The 23,567-nt window shown below is 62.2% G+C and overlaps 1 protein-coding gene across 4 annotated transcripts in view; it reads left to right on the top strand.

Annotated features, from left to right (window-relative positions):
- The window catches only part of TP73 (tumor protein p73), an 80,114-nt gene that overhangs the window by 29,022 nt on the left and 27,525 nt on the right, over window positions 1-23,567 (top strand). For all 4 annotated transcript variants that reach the window (XM_016952823.4, XM_016952814.4, XM_063805696.1 and 1 more), the window contains exons 2-3: window positions 713-810; window positions 1,440-1,560. In XM_016952823.4, coding sequence (XP_016808312.1) covers window positions 746-810; window positions 1,440-1,560 — 186 coding nt within the window. In that variant the 5' untranslated portion in view covers window positions 713-745. The remainder of the gene's footprint in view (window positions 1-712; window positions 811-1,439; window positions 1,561-23,567) is intronic.

The raw sequence follows: 23,567 nt of genomic DNA, 5'->3' as shown, positions 1-23,567 counted from the left end.
CCCTGGGGTGCAGGAAGGAGCCCCAGCTCAGAAGGTGAGGGGGCGTCTGTGTCCTGCAGCAGTGGGCACAGCTAGGCTCTAGCCAGGGGCTTGGCTGCAGCCTCCAGGGCAGCCCTCACACACACTGTTGCCAAGATGGGGTGACCGGGACCTGAGCCACCTCCAGGTCCCAGGCATCAGGGAGACCCCAAATCTGGCTGCATCCCCCAGGCCAAACCCAGACACAGGGGATCGTAATAGACCACAGGCCTCACACACTTGTTCCGGCCCAAGCATCCCCCAGGCCAAACCTAGACACAGTGGATCATAACAGACCACAGGCCTCACACGCTTGTCCCGGCCCAAGCATCTCAAAGAGTCTGCTCTCCTGAAGGCCCTCAAGGCAGCCCCAGGAGCAGGTGTTGCTGTCACCCCCTCTTCCAAGGCGACGGCTCTGAGAAGCTCCTGCCTGCCCAGGGCACCCCCACGGATGGGTCTGGTCCAGGCCTGCCACCTCCAAGGCAGAGCTGCCCACCTGGCCTTCGGTTTCCAGCCGCGGGGAACAGGGTGGACGAAATGACAGTGGAGAGGGCACAGGGAGGGCAAGGCGGGGGCACCTGCTCAAGGGATGCCCCAGGCAGGCCCACTTGCCTGCCGCCCCCACCGAGGCTGTCACAGGAGGACAGAGCACGAGTTCCCAGGGTGCTCAGGTGTCATTCCTTTCTTCCTGCAGAGCGAGCTGCCCTCGGAGGCCGGCGTGGGGAAGATGGCCCAGTCCACCGCCACCTCCCCTGATGGGGGCACCACGTTTGAGCACCTCTGGAGCTCTCTGTGAGTGCGCTTGGCTGGCCAGAGCTGGGGGCTCCCCTGGGAGGCACTCTGGGCTAGCCTCAGCCACCTTCGCTGGGCTAACTGGGCCAGAGCAGGAGGGGTGGCCCCGGGAGGACTCTGGGCTAGCCCCAGCCACCCTCACTGAGACTTTGGGCTAAACTTGGCAACCCTCACTGGGATTCTGGGCTAGCCTCGACCACCCTTGCTGGGCTAACTGGACCAGAGCAGGAGAGGTGGCTCCACACTAGTCTTGGGCTAGCCTTAGCCACCCTCATCAGCTTAGGGACAGGGCGGGTCGGAGGGGCAGGGAAGAGGGACTGCTGCCCTAGGCCTTCCCTGGGGATGCAGGACCAAAATTCAGACTCTTTTCTCTGGCCGGCTCTGGAGAGGGCCCATGGCCAGCAGAGGCCCAGAATAACAGAGCCCATGACTGACTCTGCCTCTCTGGCACTCACAGCAGCCCTGGAATGGCAGGTGGAGGACAGAGATGGGATGAGAGGGAATGGGAAGGGCAGGAGACGTAGGCCTCACCAGGAGTCTCAGGCTAGCCTTGAGCTCTGAGCCTGGGAGGTATTGGGGTGACACCCAAACTGGGGACTGATGCTTCTATTTTCCTCTCCCTGCCCCAGGGAACCAGACAGCACCTACTTCGACCTTCCCCAGTCAAGCCGGGGGAATAATGAGGTGGTGGGCGGAACGGATTCCAGCATGGACGTCTTCCACCTGGAGGGCATGACCACATCTGTCATGGTGAGTGGGGGGCTGCCCTCTGCAAGAGGACTGGAGTGGGGACAACAAATGTGGCCTGTCCTGTCTTGGGAGCCTGGCAGAACCAGGAGATAGCCTCTTGGTTGTACAGCTTCCCCTGTGGGTTTCTGAGGACACTTCAAATTGCAAAGGAGAAAATGTATCAGCTCATGTAACTGTCAATCCAGAGATAGGAATGGATTCAGGCATGGCTGGATCCAGGTGTAGGAAGGGCTTCAGGCATGGCTAGATCCAGGTGTAGGAAGGGCTTCAGGCACGGCTAGATCCAGATGTAGGAAGGGCTTTGGACATGGGTGGGTCCAGGTGTAGGAAGGGCTTCTACTGGTGGATCCAGGTATAGAAAGGGCTTTGGGCATGGCTGTGTCCAGGTGCTTCACAGCTGCCTCGCTCAGTCTCTTGGTCTGCTTTCCCCTGCAGTGACTTTGTTTTTAGGCCGCATCTCCTCTCATGGTGAAGAGTACCAGGCTCCACCAGCATGCCCTATCCCTGTGGAGAGGAGATCCCTCTTTTCCCATAGTCCAGCAGTCCTGCGTCCCGTTGATCTGAATGTGGTCATGGGCCCATCTCTGAGCCACATCTGTGCCTCTGATTGGCCTGGGCTCCACCATCAGTGGAACAGGGTGACAATGGAATGGAGTGGGGTGGGCCTCCCCACACAGGGACCCCCAAAGGAAGATGGAGGTGCTGTTTCCAGGAGAAGAGGACTGGATAGGGGGCAGGCAGGGCCAGTGAGGCCTCCGGCACCCCATCTTGGCAGGCTCCCCCATTCCTGGGAGTCTCAAGCCCTGCCCCATTGGCTGCTCCTCTGGGGGAAAAGGCCAGGCTGTGGGAGCTGGTGGGGGCCACGCTCCTGCCTACCTCTCTGGCTGCCCATAGCCAGGCCTCGACTGTGCCAGGAGGTGGATGGCAGGTGGGCACCACACGTGAGGAGAGAGCAAAGATCCCGACCTGGGAGGCCCAGCGAGGCCCGCCGTCCTCCGGCCTGCCCCGCTGGACTCGTCAGCTGCTCGGCCCGCCCACAGGCTGGCTGCCCCGCCGCGCAGGGATTCGTAGGTGGGGAATTTGTGCGCACTGCGGAGAACCAGCCCGAACTGTGGGGATACGCGGAACAGCGCGTCTGGGGCAGGGTCGGGCCTCCCTCACTTATGCTCAGCCCGAAAGGGAGGGAGGCGATGCTGGGCCTCTGGGGGCCTGAGAGCACCCAGCCTGGCCCTCCTCCTCCCTCAAGGCCCCATTCCAGGAGCTGGAGCCCCTTCCTTGCCCCTGCGCACGACTGTCTGAGGCATGGGGGTGGGCGGCCCAGCCACCCTGAGCACTGGAGGGAGTGGGGGCTGTGGGGCTCCAGTCAGAACGAGCAGAGTGAAGCGGGGTGGGGGAGTGTGGAGGTGGAGGGGCCGTGTTGCTCATTCCGTCTCCATTGCGGAGGCTGGGCTGGCCCAGAGCCATGTGGGGCCAGAGAAGGCACCTCCTTGGGCAGCCACAGTCCCAGGGGGGTCGATTCCTCCGAGGAGCCCCTCAGCCTGTATCTGAGGGTTCGACCGCCTGCCCCTGCCCTCCCACCTCTGCTCAGGAGACCGTCCCAGTGGAAACACTCGACAGTGTCCGCGCGTGCTCTAGTCCCGTGTTATGGGTGAGGAAACCGAGGCAGATGCTGGGAAAGGGTGGGCTGGGGATGGGGCCGGGTAGTGCAAGAAAGTGAGACTGCGACCTCTCCCCTCTCTCCCTTTGGAACAGTTCTGCCGGCTGCTCTCTGGGGACAAGGGTCCTGACCCCACCCCCTCCAGGTCCCCTTCTGGACATCCGTGTCCTCCAATCTGGGGAGGGGCAGGAACTGGCTGCTGGACCCCAGGGAGGGAGGGAGGAAGACCCATAAGATTGTCCCCTGAGATCCAGAAGCCACCTCCCAACCCCAAGTTGCTCAGCCACTCCCCCTGCAGAGGGCAGAAGGCCCCTAAGATGGCACAGACCCACCCTGCGTCGGGAGGAGGACCTGGGCTCAGGGAGGCAGAAGGAGCAGTTCTACATTCCTGTGGGTGGAGCGTGCTTGTCCCCCCCAGCCCCGGAGGGTTCCCTGAGCTCCATATCGGGGTCTGGTCCGAGCCCCCGCCTGCTGGAACGTGCCACTCCCCAGCCACAGGGTGACAGTGGGAGCCTCGAACCTCCGCAAAGAGCAAGGTGGCTGGATCTGTCTGGCAGCGACATGCCTTCTCCCAAAGCCATGTATGAAATTCCTAGGTGCACAGCTCGGCTCACGGAGATGGGGGATTCCCTGGAATGAAGGCTGGCCCAGGCCTGCGTGGGGAGAGCCAAGCCTCATTCTGACCCCAGGGCCCAGCCCTCTCACGACAGCGGCTGCTGGGCCAAGAGCATGCTGTCCCCTACCCCTGACTCCCATGGGAGCGCCAGGTACAAAGACAGAGACTCCAAGGGCACCAACGGGTGGGCTCAGGCAGCCCGGCACAGGACCCAGGGCTTAGCTGCCTTGAGAATGGCCCCTGGCCCGCTAACTCCAGGGGTCCCAGAGTGGGGCTGGAGCTGAACTGGGGGGCATTGTTTTAAAGTTCAGCCCGGGAGCTCAGGGAAGCTGCTGTGCTGGGGCTGGGGACCTGGACCCGGTTCAGTGTGGATGCGGGCATGGGGGGCTCTGAGTGCCCCCCGGAAAACTGCCACCTGCAGCTCAGGGGCCCAGTTCTAGCCCCACCATGAGGCTGGTGACCTTGGACAAGAAACACCACACAGACCCGGCCTCGGGTCAGACAGGCGGTTCTAGTGCCGGATGTTTCCGGGGCTACCGACAGTCCTGAGTTCGTGGCTCAGGTGGGGGGCCTGCTTGTGGAAGTGGCTGCACACGCACCCGCCCCCACCTGCCCCTGGCGGCTCCCTCTGGCCACCTGTCCCTGGGTGTTGGTGGCATCTGGCCGCTCCCATACTCAGGGGCGGGTCTGGGACTCATCCAGCAAAGGGGCCTCAGTTCGGGCAGGCACAGTGCTTGAGCGCAGGACGCTGGTCCTCTGCAGTGGGGCGTGCCTTCCGCATCTGGGGGACGTGGGTCTCCCCGAACCACGAGCAGGCAGATTGGTTCCCATTGGACACAGGGTGTCTGAGGGATGCCTTAGCCTCCTGCTTAGCAGCTGTGGGAGACAGGCGGAGCAGGTGGTTTCAAGCTCCCACAATTCTCTGAGCCTCCATGTCCTTGCTGGTGAAGTTGGGGTGACAGGGGGTAGGAGCCCAGAGCAGAGAGCCCTTTGGGAGGTGGCATAGACTCTGGGATGCCAGGTGCTGGGTGCTGGCTCTGCCCAACCCCGTGGGCCTCGGACAACCCTCCTGCCACACTGGCCCCTGCAGAGGAGGCTGAGTTTAGGCAGTTCGGGAGAGTGGGGCGTGGACAAGAGCAGTTGAACCCTCAGTGGGCTCTAGAGGAGTCCCAGGCCACAGACTTATTGGGGAGACTGTGAGCTCTGTGTGGCCACAGCAGGAAACAGACCCCGTGGTCACTGTGGCCATCTGACTGAGGTGGCCCAGAAAGTCCAGCAGGCCGAGGTGGGTGTGGCTGGAGGCTCCGAGGTGGGCGTGGCTGGGGGCTCCGAGGTGGGCGTGGCTGGGGGGAGCCGAGGTGGGCGTGGCTGGGGGCTCCGAGGTGGGCGTGGCTGGGGGCTCCGAGGTGGGCGTGGCTGGGGGAGCCGAGGTGGGCGTGGCTGGGGGCGCCGAGGTGGGCGTGGCTGGGGGCGCGAGGCCAGGTTTGCTGAGCTCAGGACCCACCCCTTCCCTTCTGAGCTGGGCAACTCTTAAAGAATTATGTAGCTCTCTGGGCCTCAGTTTCCTGTCTATACATGGCGCTACTGAGAGGCTCCAAGTCACCCACGATGTGAGGATGTCCAGTGGTGCCGGGCCCATCGGGAGTATGTGACAAACGCTAGGTGTGAGGGTGAGGGCAGGGAGGAGGCCCTGTGTTTAAGAAAGCTGCTCCTCGGACACCAGAACAGCAGAGCCAGGAGGGCCTAGGATAGGATCAGGGACCAGGGCCTGCTGCCTTTGCCTGGCACAGTTCCTGCCTGAGCTGCCCCATGCCTTAGGCTCTGGCTGTCCCTGAAGACCCTACATGGCTCACAGGGACCTCACTCTAAAATAGGGCCCTGTTCTGCAAGAGGAGAGCAGGGGGAAGCCTATGGCCCTGGCCTCCCCGTGGGCTGGGGAGGGTGGGCCGAGGAGCCACAGCTAAAACTGGCCCAGCCCCTGCCCTCTCAGGACCCTGGCTGGTTCCCTGAATGAGGAAGGCTTGACGGGCTTCTGGATGCCACCTGGGTGGGGTCTGCCCTGGCCACCCCCACACCGTCTGGGAAGAGCTGCAGAGGATAAAGCTCCCTCGTAGGCTCTCAGGCTGCGAGGAGGCAGTGTGCGTGTGACGGTGGGGGCGGGGGTCCTAATCCTCACCCGGACCCACCCGAGGAGTCTCTGCAGTGCTGGGCCTGGGCTTGGAAGCGAATCCCCGCCCCTCTGAGCGCCAGCGTCCCCTCGGACAAAACCAGCGCAGGGCAATGAGACCTGCGGCCCTTGCTGGCTCTCGGGATGCTCCACAAGGAGGGAGGACACAGGAGAGGAGAAAAGGGGAGAGAGGCAAGTGTCTCCTCCCTCCCCTCCCCTCCACTCTGCTCCCCTCCCGTCCTCTCCCCTCCCCTCTCCGTCCCTAGAGCCTCCTCCAGGGCTGGCCCCTCCCCTGTGCCCCTTCCTGCCTCTCCTGGCGCCTTTCTCTGACAACAGGTGTTGTGGGCAGGTGGGCCACAGAGTGGGGTCTACAGCTGGTGGGGCAGAAGGCAGGCTGATCTACCCTGGGGGCCCCGGGAACCCAGTGGCAGGACAGACACCCGGGGTCAGAACCTTCGGACACTTGGGGGCTTGAGACCCTAGAGGTCACCCCAGATAGGCCTTGGTGACTTCAGGGAGAGGCATTCTCCCCAGGCCCAGGAGAAGGAAGGGCGCAGGTCCGGTGCATGTGTGGCCCCCAGGAAAGGGCAGGCGGACAGAGGGAGAACAACACCCCTCCCTTCCAGGGAGGATCTGTAGCTGGAGGAAGGGTGGGGTCATGGGTGGGAGCAGGGAGGGGGCTCAACTCACCACGGTCAGCTCTGAGACTCCAGCCCCCCCATTACCCCCTCCCAGAGAGCCCCCACTCAGCCTTTCCTTCGGTGGGCTTTCGTGACAAAGCACTTTGGGGCTGCACAGAAGTGAACCCCACCCAGCACCCAGGTCTCAGAGCCTTTCAGCTTTTGCGGCCTCTTCCGTGGGGTGGGATGAAGCCAGCTGCCCAGCAGGGACCCTGTGCTGTGAGTTTGGCCTTGAACTGACACATCACTGGCACCAGGAAACGAAGTCCCCCTGTCTGTTCTGGCACATAACCCCTCCCACGAACTCGTTCCTGAAGAGTGCTGTGGCCTGCGGCAGCGTCGTTCCCCCCTGTCCTGCGGCCCAGGGTCCTGCGGACAGTCAGGCGGAATCCCGTGAGTCAGAAGCAGAATGAAAGCAGAATGGAGGACCCAGCAGGGAGGGAACCTGGAGGAGGCGCTAAGGGCCACGCCAAGGGGGTGTGGCCCCGGATCCCCTGTCCCTGTCCTCTGCAAGGCCGGGCCTTGGGAACGTTTGCAGAAAGCTGGGTGCCACTCTGGGGCAGAGGCCAGTGGTTTTGGGTGCTTTTGAGTTGGAAACGTGTAGCTCAGCCACACTGGGATCCCCGCAGCCTGGCCCAGATGCTAAGGGTGGAGAGATGCGGGGTCTCAGGCACGGTGCCCTGGGCATGAGTGGGGCTCATGCTGAAGGCAGCCTGGCTGTCTTCCTTCCTCACGTCCTTCCACTTGGCACTCTCCTTTTGGCTATTTATAAAACCATCAGGCCGGCCCTGTGCATGGGACTCGCCTGAGTCTCCTTTTCAATGCATCATTCCCTTTGGCAGGCGAGGACACCGCCTGCAGAGGCTGAGAATGTGCCCTGTGGGGGTGGGGAGCGGAACCCAGGCCCCGCCTCGGCCCGGCTCTGAGGGTCTCTCCATCCCTGGGGAGCCCGCCGCCAACCCAAGAGGGGTCCCAGGCTCAGAAGCAGAAGGCATCCCCACCCCCAGGGCATCCCCGATCCCAGCAGGAGTCTCCTGGTGCTTGCCCTGGGCTCTCCTGCAAGGAGGCTGCTGCTTTCCCCAGAACATCCAGTCTGGGCCCCAGCTGACCCCCTGCAGGGGGCTTCCCAGAGACACCCTTCCTGAACCTGATCTACCAAACAAAACTGTCTTTTTCTCAGTCGTCTCCTCCTGAGTGCTGCTGCCCTTCCTGTTGGGGGCTGAGATCCTCTGCCACAGGAAGAGACGGGCGTCCAGGACTCACCTGCTGCCTCCCGGCCCTAGGGCCCTGAGCTGGGCTCTCCAGGCCCCAGCCCCTTGGGGCACAGCACCTGGAATCGTCCTTTCGTCCTCAGCCCGGCCTGCTGGTGGGGCAGGGCGGGTCCCCAGGGCTCCTCAGGCAGCTGCAGTCCAAACCTCCCCTGCCCTCACCCAGCTCTGCCTGCTCTCCCGGGGGTGGGGGTGGGGAGCGATGAGGCCCCTGCCGGCTCTCGGTGGGGACAGGACGACAGGGAGGAAGGAAGCTGGGGAGATGGAGACAAGAGAAAGCAGGCAGGTGGTTTGGGATTTGGCAGGAAAAGGTTGGAAGGAAAGGGGAAAGGGTCTCCGCATGGATTTCTCAGCTCCCCGTGGATTTCTCAGCCCTCGTGAGAGCCACGGCGCCCTGGGGACTGGAAGTGTGGGTCCGCAGGCCCCAGTCCCCGGGTTTGTCTGAGCATAGATGCCCTGCCTGCTTCCGGGGGGACTCGGGCCCCTCTGCCAGGGTCAACTTTGTACCCAAGACGGCTGAAATACAATGGAAATTCAGACGGCCCAACAGGGAGTGGCAGTCACCTCAAAGGCCCCACTAGGCGGGTGCGGGGCACCACTGCAGAGCCCCTCCCTGGCTGTGCCAAGGCCGTCCACGCCTGCAGTGGGCCCCACCGCCGGGCTGTTCTTTGGCAACAGTGGCTTGTCCCTGTTTCCTGGGGGCTTGGCCAGTGCCAGGGTGGGCTCCAAACGCACGGCTCTGGGCTCTTGGACTCACCCCTGCTTTGGGCAGGCAGTGGAAGGCAGGCCCCACAAGAGCTGCTCACTCCCGTCGCCCGTCTCCCTCGGGGGTTTAGGGTCGAACCTCCTGTGAGCCCCTCCTCTCCATGCAGCCCTTGGACTGGTCCCGGCGGACCACCGAGTTCCCCGCGCAGGGGGCAGGTGCGCCCCACCTGGGTGCCAAGGGAGGCGACACCATCTCTCCCCCTTGGGGTGGCCCAGCCTTGCGTACCACGATCTCCAGGGCCGGGGCTCAGCCCTCATGCCTGGGAACAGAGACTGCTTTACGGGGTGAGGGCCTGGGGCCCCCCGAGCCTTCCCCAGGCAGGCAGCATCTCGGAAGGAGCCCTGGTGGGTTTAATTATGGAGCCGGCGCTGACCGGCGTCCCCGCCCTCCCCGCGCAGCCTCCTTGGTGCGGTCCAACACATCACCGGGCAAGCTGAGGCCTGCCCCGGACTTGGATGAATACTCATGAGGAATAAAGGGGTGGGCCGCGGGTTTTGTTGTTGGATTCAGCCAGTTGACAGAACTAAGGGAGATGGGAAAAGCGAAAATGCCAACAAACGGCCCGCATGTTCCCGAGCATCCTCGGCTCCTGCCTCACTAGCTGCAGAGCCTCTCCCGCTCGGTCCACGCTGCCGGGCGGCCACGACCGTGACCCTTCCCCTCGGGCTGCCCAGATCCATGCCTCGTCCCACGGGACACCAGTTCCCTGGCGTGTGCAGACCCCCTGGCGCCTACCATGCTGTACGTCGGTGACCCCGCACGGCACCTCGCCACGGTAGGTGTGACGCGCCATTCATAGGAGCTCTTCGGGGACTTTGCGGGGGATTTTGCTGCGGTGTAGGGTTCAGAGGGGCATCCTTCTGCCTGCCTTCCTGGCCCAGAGTCTGCTGCCAGTTGGGGTGAGCAGAGGTAGGAAGGGAGGCATTGAGGGGCTAGAGGCAGGTCCCAGGCATGGAGGCAAGCAGATTCGGGCTCCAACAGCCTGTGCCCACCTGCTGGGCAGGGACCCGCAGCCAGGGAGAGGAGGCCGGGTCCATGCCGATGGGGCTGCTGGTGTTTCTGCCTCGTGCTCGGGGGTCTCTGATGCTCCTTGGCTTTGGGGCTGGCGGCTTGGTCCAGGCTCAGAGTTTCCGAGCTGCCCTGCCCTGCCCCAGCTGCCAGGAGCTCAGTGCACCCTAGAAGTCATCTTTGCTCCTGGGCTTGGGTGTGAAGCTGCCCCCGCCCTCACCAGGGAATTTGCTCATTTGACAGCAGTGGCACACGGTGCTTCTTGTCAGTCCCACGGGCTCTTCTCGGTGTGGGTCTGAGCTCCAGGGCCAGGACCTGTGGCAAACTGGGCTTGAGGCCTCTTGCGCCACCCGCCCCCTGCAGTGGGCTGCTGGCTTGGTAGAGGGGAAGGAAGGGTCTGCAGCTTGTGGTTGGCCCCTGCAGCCTGAGCCCTGGGGACCTGGCCTCACTTCCAGACTTGCCAGGTCCCTGGGGGCCAGGCAGGCACCAGCTGCTAATTGAGAAGGTGGAAGGCTCGGCACAGCTGCTCCACGTGGGGCCGTTCCTCCTCCCAGGGAAGCAGACAGCTGGGACCATGGGTACCTGTGCCACACGGGAAACTCAGCCATGGGCAGGGGGCAGCGGGCAGATAGGCAGAGTCCAAGTGCCCCCAAGCTCTGCTGGCACTGGGATGTAGAGGCCCAAAGATCTGGGGACAGAGGCCTTTGGAGCCGTGGGCTCCCCAGGCAGTGTGACCAGGGTGTGTGTGACAGCGATGTGTGTGAGCGTGCACATCAATGTGCATGTGGCGGGTGGGTATTGGTGTGCGTGCATGTGTGTGTCTAAGCGTGGATGTGCATGCAATACGCAGGCGAGGATATGTGCAGGTGTGTGTGTGTGTTATGGGTGTGTGTACAGGCTGGTGTGTGTGTGTACACGTGTTTGCCTGTGTGTTGTGGTGTGTGTACGTGTGAGCAGATTGGTACTGTAGGTGTGATTGTGTGATTTGGGTGGGTAGGTGCTCACGTGTGTCTGTGTGTGTGTTGCAATGGGTACATGGATGTCTGTGCCTGTGGCTGTGTGTTCCCAGGCAAGGCTTTGAGAAGAGAGGCAGTGTGTGTGTGTGGCCCAGAGGGTGGGTGAGGGTGTGGGTGACCCAGCCCCACAGCCTGCCCAGATGCTGGGTCCATGCACGTGAGTCTGGCGGCACCATGGCCTCTCCACACGCCTGCGTGATCTTTTTATCTGAAACCCAGTGCTGGGACTGTAGCCCAGAGCGTGCAATGGCTACATCAGGCATGGGGTATCCCTCTCTCCCTTGTCTGGCTGTCACCCACTTGTGCATTGATACATGTATCCACCAACACGTTGCTATTAGAAACGCACAGCAGGCCTGGGGCTCCTGGGGGGCTGCCTTGTACCCCCAGACTCTCCCAGGAGGTGTGTGAGCTGGGAGGGGCTATCTCCCGGCTGCTGGACCGCCTGGAACCCAAGGTGGATCCAGAAGCCTCGGGTGGAGAGGCCAGTGTTGCTGCCTGGCCAGCCGAGAAGCCTGGGGACCTGGGGGACTCTAGTACAATCTCTTCCCTTGAATGGAGCAGATGTCACCATGTGACTCACCCTCTCGGGGGACTCCACCAAGGTTCAGTATGTGGTCGCGCAGACGCCATTCCCGGGAGGGGTGGGGAGGTGAACCCTCACTGCCTGCAGGAGCTGCTGGTGTCCACTCGGCTGCTGCTGCCCGGTGCCCTGGGCGTCAGCAATGGCCAGCTGTGCCATCACTGTTTCTTTTTACACCAAGGATTACTGTGGTTCGTTCATTTGTTCATTCATTCGTCCCATCAGCAAGTGTTAACTGGGCACGTTTTGTGTGTTAGGCTGAGTGCCAGGAGCAGGTGGAGGCAGTGCCCAGAGCCAGCCATGTCTCCAGCACCTCTTCCCTCTCGGGGGGAGGTGGGCTAGGCTGGGCCATCCTAATGGGCTGAGTGGTGACTCAGTTTCCCTGTTTCTGTGCCAGAGAGAGTATTCATGACCTCATCTTACTGCAGGAACGTGTTTTGAGAGAGAAAGTGGTATTCGGCCCAAAGGGTTTTAAACCCAAAGTGAGCGAATAGAGTTGTATTGGAGTTGGTGGCTTTGTGAGGCCCTGGTTATTCCCATCAAAGTACAGTGGCTGCTCTGGAGCCCGCTGGGCCAGCCTGGCCCTGGGAAGAGGCCTCTGGGTTGCAGGACACTGTCTGAGCCCCCAGCTGGGCCTGCCAATTGCCCCCAGCCTGGCACAGGGTTCCAGGTGTGGGCTTGGAGTCTGTCTCTCTGGCATCTGCCAGCTGAGTCTTTGGGCAGTGACACCGCTCTCTGAGCCTCAGTCTCCTCTATGATCAGGACGGTGTTCACCGTAGCTGCTCGGCTGTGGGGCCCAATGGGAGCCACTGGCTACTTGCTGCAGATGGGGACGCAGGGAGGCCTGGCCTGGAGAGCTGCCGCCTCAGCCCCTTCCTCCCACAATCCCAGCCATGCAGCCTCAGCCCCTCCTCCCACAATCCCAGCCATGCAGCCTCAGCCCCCTCCTCCCGCAATCCCACCCATGCAGCCTCAGCCCCTCCTCCCGCAATCCCACCCATGCATCTTCAGCCCCTCCTCCTGCAATCCCAGCCACGCAGCCTCAGCCCCTCCTCCCGCAATCCCAGCCATGCAGCCTCAGCCTCCTCCTCCCGCAATCCCACATGCAGCCTCAGCCCCCTCCTCCCACAATCCCACCCATGCAGCCTCAGCCCCCTCCTCCCGCAATCCCACCCATGCAGCCTCAGCCCCTCCTCCCGCAATCCCAGCCATGCAGCCTCAGCCCCTCCTCCCGCAATCCCAGCCATGCTCTTCACTTGCTTCCCACACTGTCCTTCCGCATGGGGCACTGGATAATCCTGTGGTGGCTCTGGCCAAACAAGGCCACGTTCTGAGTCTGCGGCTGCCACGGACTGGGGTTGATCAATGCCCAACCCCGAGGTGGACACAGAGACATTACCCACTTCTGCCTGTAGCAAGGAAGGAGCCGATGGCTGGATGAGTGGGGCCCCCCTAGAAGAGGCTGAGCGCTGGAGACGTCGGAGCTGGGTGCTGTCTACCAACACCCGGGAGTCTCCCTGACTTCCCAGATGTCCAGTTCATGGCCCCTTGCCCCCCACTTCCTCCTGGGGCCGCTGTTCTTCAGCTTTAGGGTCTCAGGAGGTTAGCCAGGGTGATGGGAGACACCCCTAGCTCTCCTGCACCCTCTCTATGGAGGGGCTCGAGCCTGTCTTGCCGCAGGGCCTGGGCTGTGCACCCTTGGGCCTGGCCTGTTCCCACCCTGCCCCTCCGCATGGTGGGCATCCATGCGTTGCGGGAACGTGGTCACCCCTGTGCCGAGGAGCAGCACGGACAGGTCTGGAGCTTTGGACACCCCCACTCCCGTGCGCCCCATGGAGCCAGTGTCCACTCTGTTCCTGCATAAAGTGAAACCTCTGGGCGGGATGGGCCTCCAGGACAGGGCCCTGGGGCGGGGGGAAGCCAATCAGTGCAGCAAGCTGCAGTTACTAGGCACCTACTCTGTACGTGGGGCTACGGAACCAAGGGACGCAGCTGGCAGACGTTCTGGGAGGGCCCCCGGCTGCAGTGCTGGGGATAGACCACAGGGGGGCAGGGCCGAGGCCAGGAGCCGCCTGCAGGCTGGGACGATCCAGGGAATGGGGCAGCCCCGCCGGCCAGGTGGTACCACACCGTGGGATTCTGGGCAAGATTTGCTGATGGGCTGGATATGAGGGGAGGGGTGGGGGGGACCCCAAGTTTTCTGCCCTGAGATTGGTAGAACTGCAGCAGGGCAGGGGTGAAAACGCCGCGGTCAGCCGTGGCTGTGTTGGAGATGCCCGGCAGCCATTGCATAGCTGAGAAGGAGCCGCATGCAGGGAGGAGGACAACGAGCGAGCAGTTCCCAAAGCCCCATGAGGGAGGGGTTTCCAGTGGTCCTGGGGCCTGAGAAGTGTGGCCACCTGGTGGCTCAGGCCTGTGTGCATCAGAGGAGGTGGTGGGTGGTGGTCAGGGGTAGGGTGGAGTTTGAAGGTGACCTTAGAGGAAGAGCAGGGGAGGATTCCAGAAAGATGCTGAGGTTCCATTTGCAGCCTTGCAGGAGGCTCTGCTGCTCCCCAAGGCAGGAAAGGCCGGCAGGGTCCGGATGTGAGGTGGGTAGGGAGTCGGGGCCACACTGGCAGGAGCGGCCATGTGGACACTCAGTTGCTGGTGTGGGCAGGCAGGCTGTGGAGACGACCTCTAGGGAGTCCTGCACATGGGCACTTACAGTCAGGGCTTTGGAGGATCTGCACGGAGGCAGGGAGAGACAGCGGCTGGAGCTGAGCACTGGGCAGTACGACATCTGAGACACCAAGCAGAGGGGGAGATGCAGAGGGGCAGCCTGGGAGGCCAGGAGGCACGAGAGGCTGGCTGAGAGAACAGAAAAGGGACTGGGGCTTGGCAACCTAGAGGCTGCTGAGTTCCCACGGTTTGGAGAGGGCAGGGCCCAACTGGGAATGGCTCATGGGACTGCTGAGCATGGCCAAGGGAGCCCTCAGCATCCTCTCCAGGCCTTGTGTCATGAAAGACCCCGAGCAGCGGTGGGGCTCAGGCCATGTGGGGCCAGGGGAGGGACCAGTTGTCCTAACTGGAGATCCAGGGATCAGAGGAGCCACCCCACTCACCTGCCCGCTGTGCCTAGTGCACGCCCGCCTCCGGCCCCCCTGCCACCCTCGGCCAGCTGCTATTTCTGTCTCCTTCGTTCTGTCCCCCATTGGACCTCCCCCCAGTCACCAGCCTAATAGGACCTCAACTTGCTAAACCCAAACTAAACTTATCTTCCCCTGAGAGGGGATGGTGCGGCGTCTCAGCCAGCAGGAAATCCACTCTCCCAGTTGCTCAGGCCAGAGCCCTGGAGGCACTCTCCATGCCTGAGGTCCTGTGAATCCTGCCTGCAAATGTGCCTGGGGCCCCTGCGCGGCCTACCTCGCACCCGCGGCCCACCTCGCACCCGCTGCTCAGGTACATCTCACAATTGCTGCCTTTGCTGACGCCCGCCCTGTGTTCTCAACACCGGAGCCAGAGGGAGCGCTTTGCAGCCCCGGGCGTCTCTGCTCAGCTCCGACCACCTCTCCCGCTATCCCCCTGGGCTCCGTCTCTCCCTGCACGGGCCCTCGGCCCTTCCTCTGGCTGCAGGCTCTCTGCCCTACTGGTCCCCAGCCTGGAAACACCCCCAGGCCCACCCAATACCTGGGGTAGATCTTTCCCTTCCTACAGGCCCACCTTCACCTTTTCCCGAGCCCGTCCTTGCCTGGACACCAGCCGTGGCCCCTGTGCCTGGCTCTGTGTTTCCGAGACCACTTTTGATCCCAAGCCCCTGCACGCTTGCTGGCTGGTTTGTTTACTGTCGTCAGCATGGAGGGCCAGGGTCGTGTCTCGTGCCGGCTGCCATCTTCCTGCACCTGGGAGGGTGCTAGGATGTCAAGCCTAGGAAATGGGTGGGAAGAGGAGACCTGCCTTTGCAGGAGCTGACCAAGGCCAGTGCACTGGGCGGGACCATCCGTCACTCCTGAGCCCACTAACTGGGGAGGGGACAGGCAGAGCGGGGCTGGGCGATTCCTGAGCAAGCATGCTGCTGTCTCTCTGGCTCTGGGGCCTCTGCCCTCTGCCTCCATGGCCCCCCACAGCCGTTCTGGACCGCCTTCTTCACCTTTGGGCTCCTGCTCCAATGTCCGCTTATCACCGAGGGCCATCGGAGGTGGCACGCCCCGTGACTGCCTCCCCCTCCCTGTACCCTGCACTGCACTTGTCATAATTCAGGTTCTCGGCTCAGCCACCCATTCTCGGCTCAGCCACTAATGTGTGCTGGAAGGTGTCCAGGAAGCCCTGCTAAGCACCCGTCAGTGTCTCCAGCACAGCAGGAGGCTGTTACAGGTGGCACCTGATTCACATCTGCAGGACAGGTGGATGGATGGGCAGACAGATGGGCAGGGGCATGTGTGCAAGGACACAGGATGTCAGGGCTGACACCTGGGTTGGGCTCTGGGGTGCTGGCAGCAGGGTTCGGAGAGGGGAGAGAAGCGTGTGTGAGCTGTGCCTTCCCCCTCGTCTTCCCGGGCACTCGGCATTCTGGGTGGGAGGGCCTGGACCAGCCCATTTCCAGGTGGTTAAATAAAGTCTGTGCATCCTGTTGGCCACCTGCCTCTCATAGGCAGCAGCACAGGGCCTGATGGGGATACGGCCTGGATACCCCACTGGGGCCTCCCGCAGACACTCAGGGTCCAGGCTGCCCCTCGCCATGACCTGGAAGGGAGGGGCTGGTGGGCCAGGCCTCTGGAGGAGGCCTCTCAGGGGAGGTGGGCTTTGAGCGGGATCCGGGAGGCAGGGGGCAGAAGCTGAGGGACGTGGAGAAGGGTCTGGGGGAGGAGGCGGCGGCACCGTGAGTGGACTCCGGGGCGGTTAGCAGGTGGAAGGCAGTGAGGGTTGAGGAGAGGGTGGGGCGAGGCCCTTGCACCAGGCCACAGTGGGCGGCTCAAATGTGGGTCCGTGGAGGCCCGGGGGGCACCAGGCTATCCTGGAGTCATCTGAAGTCACCTGGGAGTGTGGAGGGACACGCGTCTGCAAGGCCCCCATGTGGTGCTAAACACAGAGTGGGTGCTGCAGACGGGCTCAGCCGCTGCAGGCAGGTGCAGGCAGGATAGCAGCGGTGGCCCTGGGCCTCGCAGTCCTGCAGACACACGTCTGGGCAGCCGTGCGGGGCTTCTGGGGGCGCGTTTCTCCGGTGTGAGGTGTGGAAAGTTCCACATGGCCCTGGCACGGGATTGGGCAAGGCCTCGCCTCAGCCCCGGGTGAGAGCAGAGGGTGCTGTGGGTGAGAGCACAGGGTGCTGTGGGTGAGAGCAGAGGGTGCTGTGTGCACATTGTCGGGAGAGGGAGGCTTCCCCCCAGCCGCATGTCGAATCTTGTTGGCATTTCCATTCGTTTAATCACGGGCTCCGGGAGATGCTGTGGGAAGCACCAGCAGGACGGAGGTCTTGCCCCGGTGGGATGGGCTCTCTTCCTCCGAAGCCCAGGCTGCTTTTCAGTCACTCACCCCTGGGCGAGGTTGGGGCCCAAGTTCAGACATGCCCGCGAGAGATCAGGGAGTTTGAGGAGCGGCATACTCTCAAAAAACCACAACAGTCTGGTCTCAATATTCTCCAGGGAACGAGGACACGGACCTCCTTGTTCTACAAGAGCTGGGGTCACAGCTCAGAGCCCCTGTCCAGGCTGGAGGGAGAAGGCCAGGAGGCCAGAGGGAGGCCAGCTGAGCCCTCAGGAGACTCCAGGCAGACCCCGATGCCAGACTCCAGCCCTCAAACATGCTGCCTTCTGGAAACGTCTGTCACGGGCACACCATGCACCATGCCATGGCTGCCAGTGGTGGATGAAGAAGAGCATGTCTCTGCCCCGTCTGGAGCTCCCGGTTCCTGTCCTAGTTGAACAGAATGAACGAGAGTGCGGGATAAATGCCGGGCGGGGAGCAGGGATGCTCGGGCGGGGGCAGGAGCTGGAGAGGTGACAGGAGCGAGGGAGGCGGAGGTGGAGCTGGGGAGGGGCCAGCGGGGCGTCAGGATTTCAGCTGACGTCCCAACTACGCTTTTTCACGTGCCTCCCTCTCTGACTCGGATCCTAAGTGATTAGGATCAGAGGAATCTCTGTTTCCAAGAGAAGGGGGACTGCACGGCCAGACCGTGGGCTCGGGCCCCAGTCTCCTGATCTCCACCAAGCCCGGGGCCCCAGGAAGCAGCCCCATCCTTGGGAGCTGTCCTGGCCTCAGCTCCCAAGGATGGGGTCCCTCGGGAAGCTGTTATTGCTGTCTACGGGGCAGGAGCTCCATCTTTCGAGCCTCTGCACTTGTGGAGACAAAGGTTTCCGAATGAGCATTTGTGCCCCGCCCTCCCCACCACCCCTGCCAGGCCCAATGCAGGGACCAGGCTGGAGGTGCCTTCCCCGCCCCACATCTCCTCCGCTGGAGGAGTCAGCCGAAACCATGGCCTTTGGAGATGTGGCCAGAGTCATTGTGAATTTTGCTGGCAGGTTTCTCTGTTGTCATTTCCACTAAAAAATACGTTCCGTTCTGGACAGTACCACATCTGTCCCCTGTCATCCGATGGCACGGTTGTGACCTCCCATGCCTTGCTTTGCATTGTGTCTTAAATATCCTAGGCTCTGATAAAAGGCACTGTGGATACCGGGAAGCGAGAGGAGCGGACTAGGGGGGAACAGGGACACAAACTTGAAAAAGATTTATTTCCCATCTACTTGTAAAAAAAATCACTCAAATGCCCCACGCCTGTAATCCCAGCACTTTGGGAGGCTGAGGTGGGCAGATCACCTGAGGTCAGGAGTTCGAGACCAGCCTGGCCAACGTGGTGAAACCCCCGTCTCTACTAAAAATACAAAAATTAGCGTCTGTAATCCCAGCTACTGGGGAGGCTGAGGCAAGATAATCGCTTGAACCCAGGAGGTGGAAGTTGCAGTGAGCCGAGATCCCACCACTGCACTCCAGCCTGGGCGACACAGTGAGACTTCGTCTCAAAAAAAAAAAAAAAGTCACTTGAGACGGTTTACACATTTTAAACAGTCAACAGGTGCAATGGGAATCTTTTAACAAAACCACAAAATCCAACTTAATCTGAAATAGGACAGAACCCATGCGGCGGGAGGGTGATGATGGGGCCCAGCTCCCCTCCAGCTCCTGGCCGGTGAGGACAAAGAGTCTTTCAAGGGGCTGTCCCCGCCCTCCACATTCTGAGAAAGGCAGCCTGGACCCTGGGCACTGTCTGGGCTTGGGGCTGTGGCCGACATGGCGGGCGGTGGCACACCGTGGCCACTTCCCCCAGTTGGATGGCCCGCGTGGATTTCAGGGTCTGTTTCATCCAACCAAGAGTTTCTGAGCGTCCTGTCGGTACTGGCTATCTGGACACCTCGGGGAACAGGAGAGACCCCGACCCCTGTGAGCACCTGCCCCCGAGAGCACCTGCTCTTCCCCATCCGTCCCTGTGCCCAGGGCTTAGCGACTGTCCTCTGAGTAGTGAATCTGGATTCCCGTCCCTGTTCCTCGGCGGAGCCTGCCCAGCCGTCGTTCCTCCTGGCTGGGTTTTTGTGCCAAGGCGTGGAGGTCATGCCTCGTGCATGGGAGCTTCCTGGACATTGGTTCCAGGAGGGCTCCCGGGCGAGAGTCGCTTCCGATGAAGTCTCAGGTTACCATACTTCTGGACCCTCTTGATCCCCACAACCATCCTACGAAGTCCACGTTGATTTCTTTTTTGGTTTTTTTCGAGACAGAGTCTTGCTCTGTCACCCAGGCCGGAGTGCTGTGGCGTGATCTCAGCTCACTGCAACCTCTGCCTCCCGGGTTCAAGCAATTCTCCTTGCTCATCCTCCCAAGTAGCTGGGATTACAGGTGCCCACCACCACGCCCAGCTAATTTGTTTTTGTAGTTTTAGTAGAGACGGGGTTTCACCATATTGGCTAGGCCAGTCTTGAACTCCGGACCTCAGGTGATCCGCCTGCCTCGTCCTCCCAAATTGCTGGGATGACAGGCATGAGCCACCACGCCTGGCCAGTACATGTTGATTTCATCCCCACTCTGCAGATGAGAAAACGAAGACCTAGGGAGGTGGAGCGATGAGACTTGGCCCCAGGACTCCTGACCTCAGAGCCCTGCTTGGCCCCCCAGGTCCCTGGGAGGTCTCTCCTGCCCCTCTCCTGGATGGGCAGAGAGGCCTGGTTCCCAGGATGGTGGCGTGGGGGCATCAGTAGACCCAGAAGAACCTGCTGTTCTGGGATGGGCAGCCCTGGCCACCACTTCCTGCCCACCTGGTGGGAACCCCCAGACCTCAGCCATCACTGTCCCCAGCTTGGCCGACGGTAGATGCTGGGGCTTGGATTGGGGTGTCCAGCCAGTGGGATGGGGCTTCAGGGCTGGGCTGAGCTCTGGCCTCCCCCACGCTGCTCCTCTCTGCTCTCAGACAGGCAGGCCAGGGGGCAGGCGGGACCCTCCACAGCCCTCCTGGAGGGAGCCCAGCTACTGGGTGGCCTCTCAGTCTCTGACCCCTCATTTTGGAGCAAGGTCACTGGCCTGCTGCCACCCCAGGGGCATGGGTGGATCAAACCAGTGAGGTCTGGGAACTGTGTTGATACCTGTGACTGGCCAAGGCTAGAGAGTAGCCCCATTTACCACTGCCTGCTGCCCACACCCCAGCCCCCAGCCCCCAGCCCCCAGCCCAGAGCTAATCTCCAGCACAGGTGCACCCAGGGAGGTCCCCAACCCATCTGCAGGGAGGAGAGATGAGGCCTCCTGGGTGGGTGCGTGGGGGCTGCAGTATTTCCCCTGGCAGAGCACTCCTGCCCCGCAACAAGGCCCTGGGGCCCCAGCAGGGCCTGGTGCGTCCGCGGCCTGGAGGCTGGCGGGAAGGCCACCCGCTGGCTCTCTGGCTCCCGCGCACTCCTTGGGTCAGGCCCAGGAGCCCTGCACACACATGTAGGCACTTGTGGCCGCCGCGGGCCGGGCGTGTCCTAATTAGCCCACTATCTTGGGAGCTCTTGTTGAAAGCAAAACAAACCAAAAAAGTCCTGGTTGTGCCCGGGTTCCTCCCCGTGGCTTCCGGGGGCCCTCTGGTTGTGGGAGACCCCAGGCCCCTGTGCAGGCCTGTGTTAGGTTCAGGGTTCCCTGTTTCAGCAGCTTGACCCCGAGCAGGAGCCAGGCCCCAGGGAAAGCTCCTTGCCGCCAGGCAGGAAGCGAAAGGAAAGACCAGAGTCCCCCGAGCCAGGTGGAGGGGCTTGTGGAGGATGCCTGGGGAGGCCTAAGGGGGAGGTCAGAGACCCAGAAAGCCCCCTACACTTCCCAGATGCTGCGTTCCCAGCTGCATTCAAAACTGCAGCTGCAAAGCCTGTGCCACCCACTGGGGGTGCGACAGGGGCGGTGACCACAGGCAGGGCCAGCGTGCAGGGAGAGAGGTCCCCTGGAAGCAGGAGGAGAGGACAGCGTCCCCTGGGCAGAGGACAGGCCCAGTAACCCTGGGGAGGAGGGGGCTTCAGAGGCCCCCACCCCGTGTCACTGAGCCTGAGGATGAGAGGGGACCAGAGGGAGAGGCCGACATCGGGGCCCTGCCCGAGGAAGGCCTGCTAAGGGAGCCTGCCTGGGGCCCTGGGCCACAGAGGACGGCACCGAGAGGGCTTCAGGCCTGCTGTCCGGACACTTATCCACTAATTAGGATTCCCGCGTGTGGCCGCCTGCCGCAAGGGCCTGGCTCACTCCCGCTGGGCTGTGCTAGGTGCAGAGATCCTATCAGTTCTTCTCCTCTTGCCTCAATGACTAATTCCTTGGCACCTTCCTCAGATCATTCAAGAATGTGGACAAGTTAAAATATGAAACACGTTGTCGTGGGTCTGCGTCCTGCTTCTCCCAAACAAGGGAGGCGTGGGCTTTTTGCCCCACTGGCTGTCCTGTTCTCAGGGATGGAGCAGGGATGGGAGTCGGGCAGGGGGACCCTGGAGCCTGCCCTTGCCTGTCATCCTGACCTGAGAAGCCTCAGCTGGGCAGCCCGTGAGCCCCGGGATGTTCTTGCCCGGGGGACTCAAATGAGTCAGGAATGGGGAAGTCGTGCATCCCTGAGGCCATCCCAGGGCCCAAAACAGGGAAGACCTTTCCAGGAAGGCCACCGCTGGTCACCTGGAAGAGAGAGGGCACCACGGAGAGGGGAGGGTGGGCAGGCTGGCACCCGGTACCCGGTGATGGGAGGAGCTGGCTCCTGTCCCACACTCACTCCTGGGCAGCTGGACTGGGGGAGCCGTCCTGCATTCGCTTGTTCGTTTGTTCTGCCAGCTCGCTTGTTCAGCGAGCCTTTCAAGCAGCCACGCTGTAATAGGAGCACGGACTGAGGGTGTCGGCTCCGAGCCGTGTGTGTAATTCTGCTTTTTCTAGTAGCCGCATTCAAAAAGGTGGAAAGGAGCTGCAGAAGTCATTTAATTATTTCCTGTATTCACCCGTAACTGTGATCGTTTCAGCCTGTAATCAGTAGGAAATGGTGAGTGAGGTGTTTTCCATTCTTTCCGTGGTCCTGAGCCCTTGGAATCGGGGTGCGCTCACACACGGGGCTCAGGTCCATCCACATTTCACACACCCCCACCCTGTGTGGCCAGTGGCCACCATATCCAGGGTCCTCGTGGGTTCACAGTCGAGTAGGGGAGACAGAAGCCATGGGGGACATGTGAGCCTACCCTTCAGGAGAATGGCTAGAAAGATGCTCAAACCGGGTGACAAAAGAGAATACCTGAGGCCTGGGCGCTGCTCCTGCCCGTGTGGCCAGGGCTGACCCCTCGGAACAGTGACCTCTGAGCCCGGACAGGGCTGGTGAAGGGTCGTGTGCAGACCACAAGTGCAGGCTTCCAGGCAGGGCCTGGGCCCGTGGTCGTAAGCAGGTCTCAGACACCTCAGAGGCCTCTTGGGCCTTGGTGAGGAGTCTGGGAGCCGGGGACTCTGGGGCGGGGCCTGGGCTGTGCGACCAGAGCCTGGCACTGCCCCTTGTCACCCCCACCATCACCCAACCTCCCATGTGTGTAGCTGAGGCAGGGGTCCATCCTCTGTGCCAGAAGCCTACTGGCAGCTCGCCGGTGCCCAGGGTGACACCCAACCAGACACCAGGAGGAGCAGGAGTAGCCTTTCTACATCTTTCTCTGAGGGGGCCAGTGGCTGCTTCCCCAGACCCCCTCACAATAGCCCAGGAGCCAGGAGAGGCAAGGGTCACCCTTCCCTGGGATGTTATATTTTGTTTCGTTTTTTGAGACAAAGTCTTGCCCTGTCTCCCAGGCTGGAGGGCAGTGGCGTGATCTTGGCTCTCTGCCGTCTCAGATTCCTGGGCTCAAGAGATCCTCCCGCCTCTGCCCCCCAGAATGCTGGGATTACGGGCGTCCCCCCGTGACGTTTTTAAGCTGGCACCATGGCTTATCCACGTGGCAGCGTGTGGGAGCTTCCTTCTGTCTCATGGCCGAGGAAGAGGCCACTGTACAGACACACTGTTTCTTTATCCATTTGCCATTCAGTGAACCCTGGGCTCCTGGGAAGGACCTGTGGTGCAGGAAGTTAGGAAGGTTGTGGGGAGTGCGACAGACCAGGAAGGAGGCTGCAGTGGTGCCGGAGAGGTGGGCAGGGCCCGTGCTGCAGGGGGTCCCCGTTCCACTGGTGGGTGGGCTCCCCAGGTTGACAGCTCACAGCCAGCTTAATGGTGCCAGATGATGGCAGCTTCAGCCGAGGCCTCGTGCCAAGACCCTTGCAGTGGAGCCAGGGCACGGGTCGCCCCTGACGGCTCAGGCCTGCTGGGGCTGTTGGCTGTCCTGGGCTGGAGCACACAGGGAGAGGGCCTGCCTGGCCTTTGGTGGCCCTGGGAACAGTGGTGATGGCTCTGGTGAGCAGCAGTCCCCTGCCTCCTGCCCCTCCGGCATCCCAGGCTGAGCTGCCTCCACGTCAGACGGCACTCAGTGGAGGACTCAGTAGAGGACTCAGAGAGGACGCAAACTCTGGACTTGCCTGGCGTCCTTCTCCATTGGATGCTGGAGGGGCCGGGGGATGCGGCCCTCGTCAGGGACCTCAGTGGATGTGTGTCCTAGGACCTGCAGAGCCGGGGGCCTCTGGGTCACTAAACCCAACCACCTCTGATGGAGAAGGCTGAGGTGCAGGAAGGGGCTGAGCCTGGGAGTCCCGGCGAGGCCCCTGCACCCTTGTGTGCGGGCAGTGCACGTTTTGTGTTTTGGATTGGAGGGGGCAGGCTGGTGGGAGGGAAGAGTG

The sequence above is a fragment of the Pan troglodytes genome, chromosome 1 (genome assembly GCF_028858775.2).
Source record: "Pan troglodytes isolate AG18354 chromosome 1, NHGRI_mPanTro3-v2.0_pri, whole genome shotgun sequence".
NCBI classification, from domain to species: domain Eukaryota; kingdom Metazoa; phylum Chordata; class Mammalia; order Primates; family Hominidae; genus Pan; species Pan troglodytes.
This window is presented reverse-complemented; position numbering and strand designations above follow the sequence as displayed.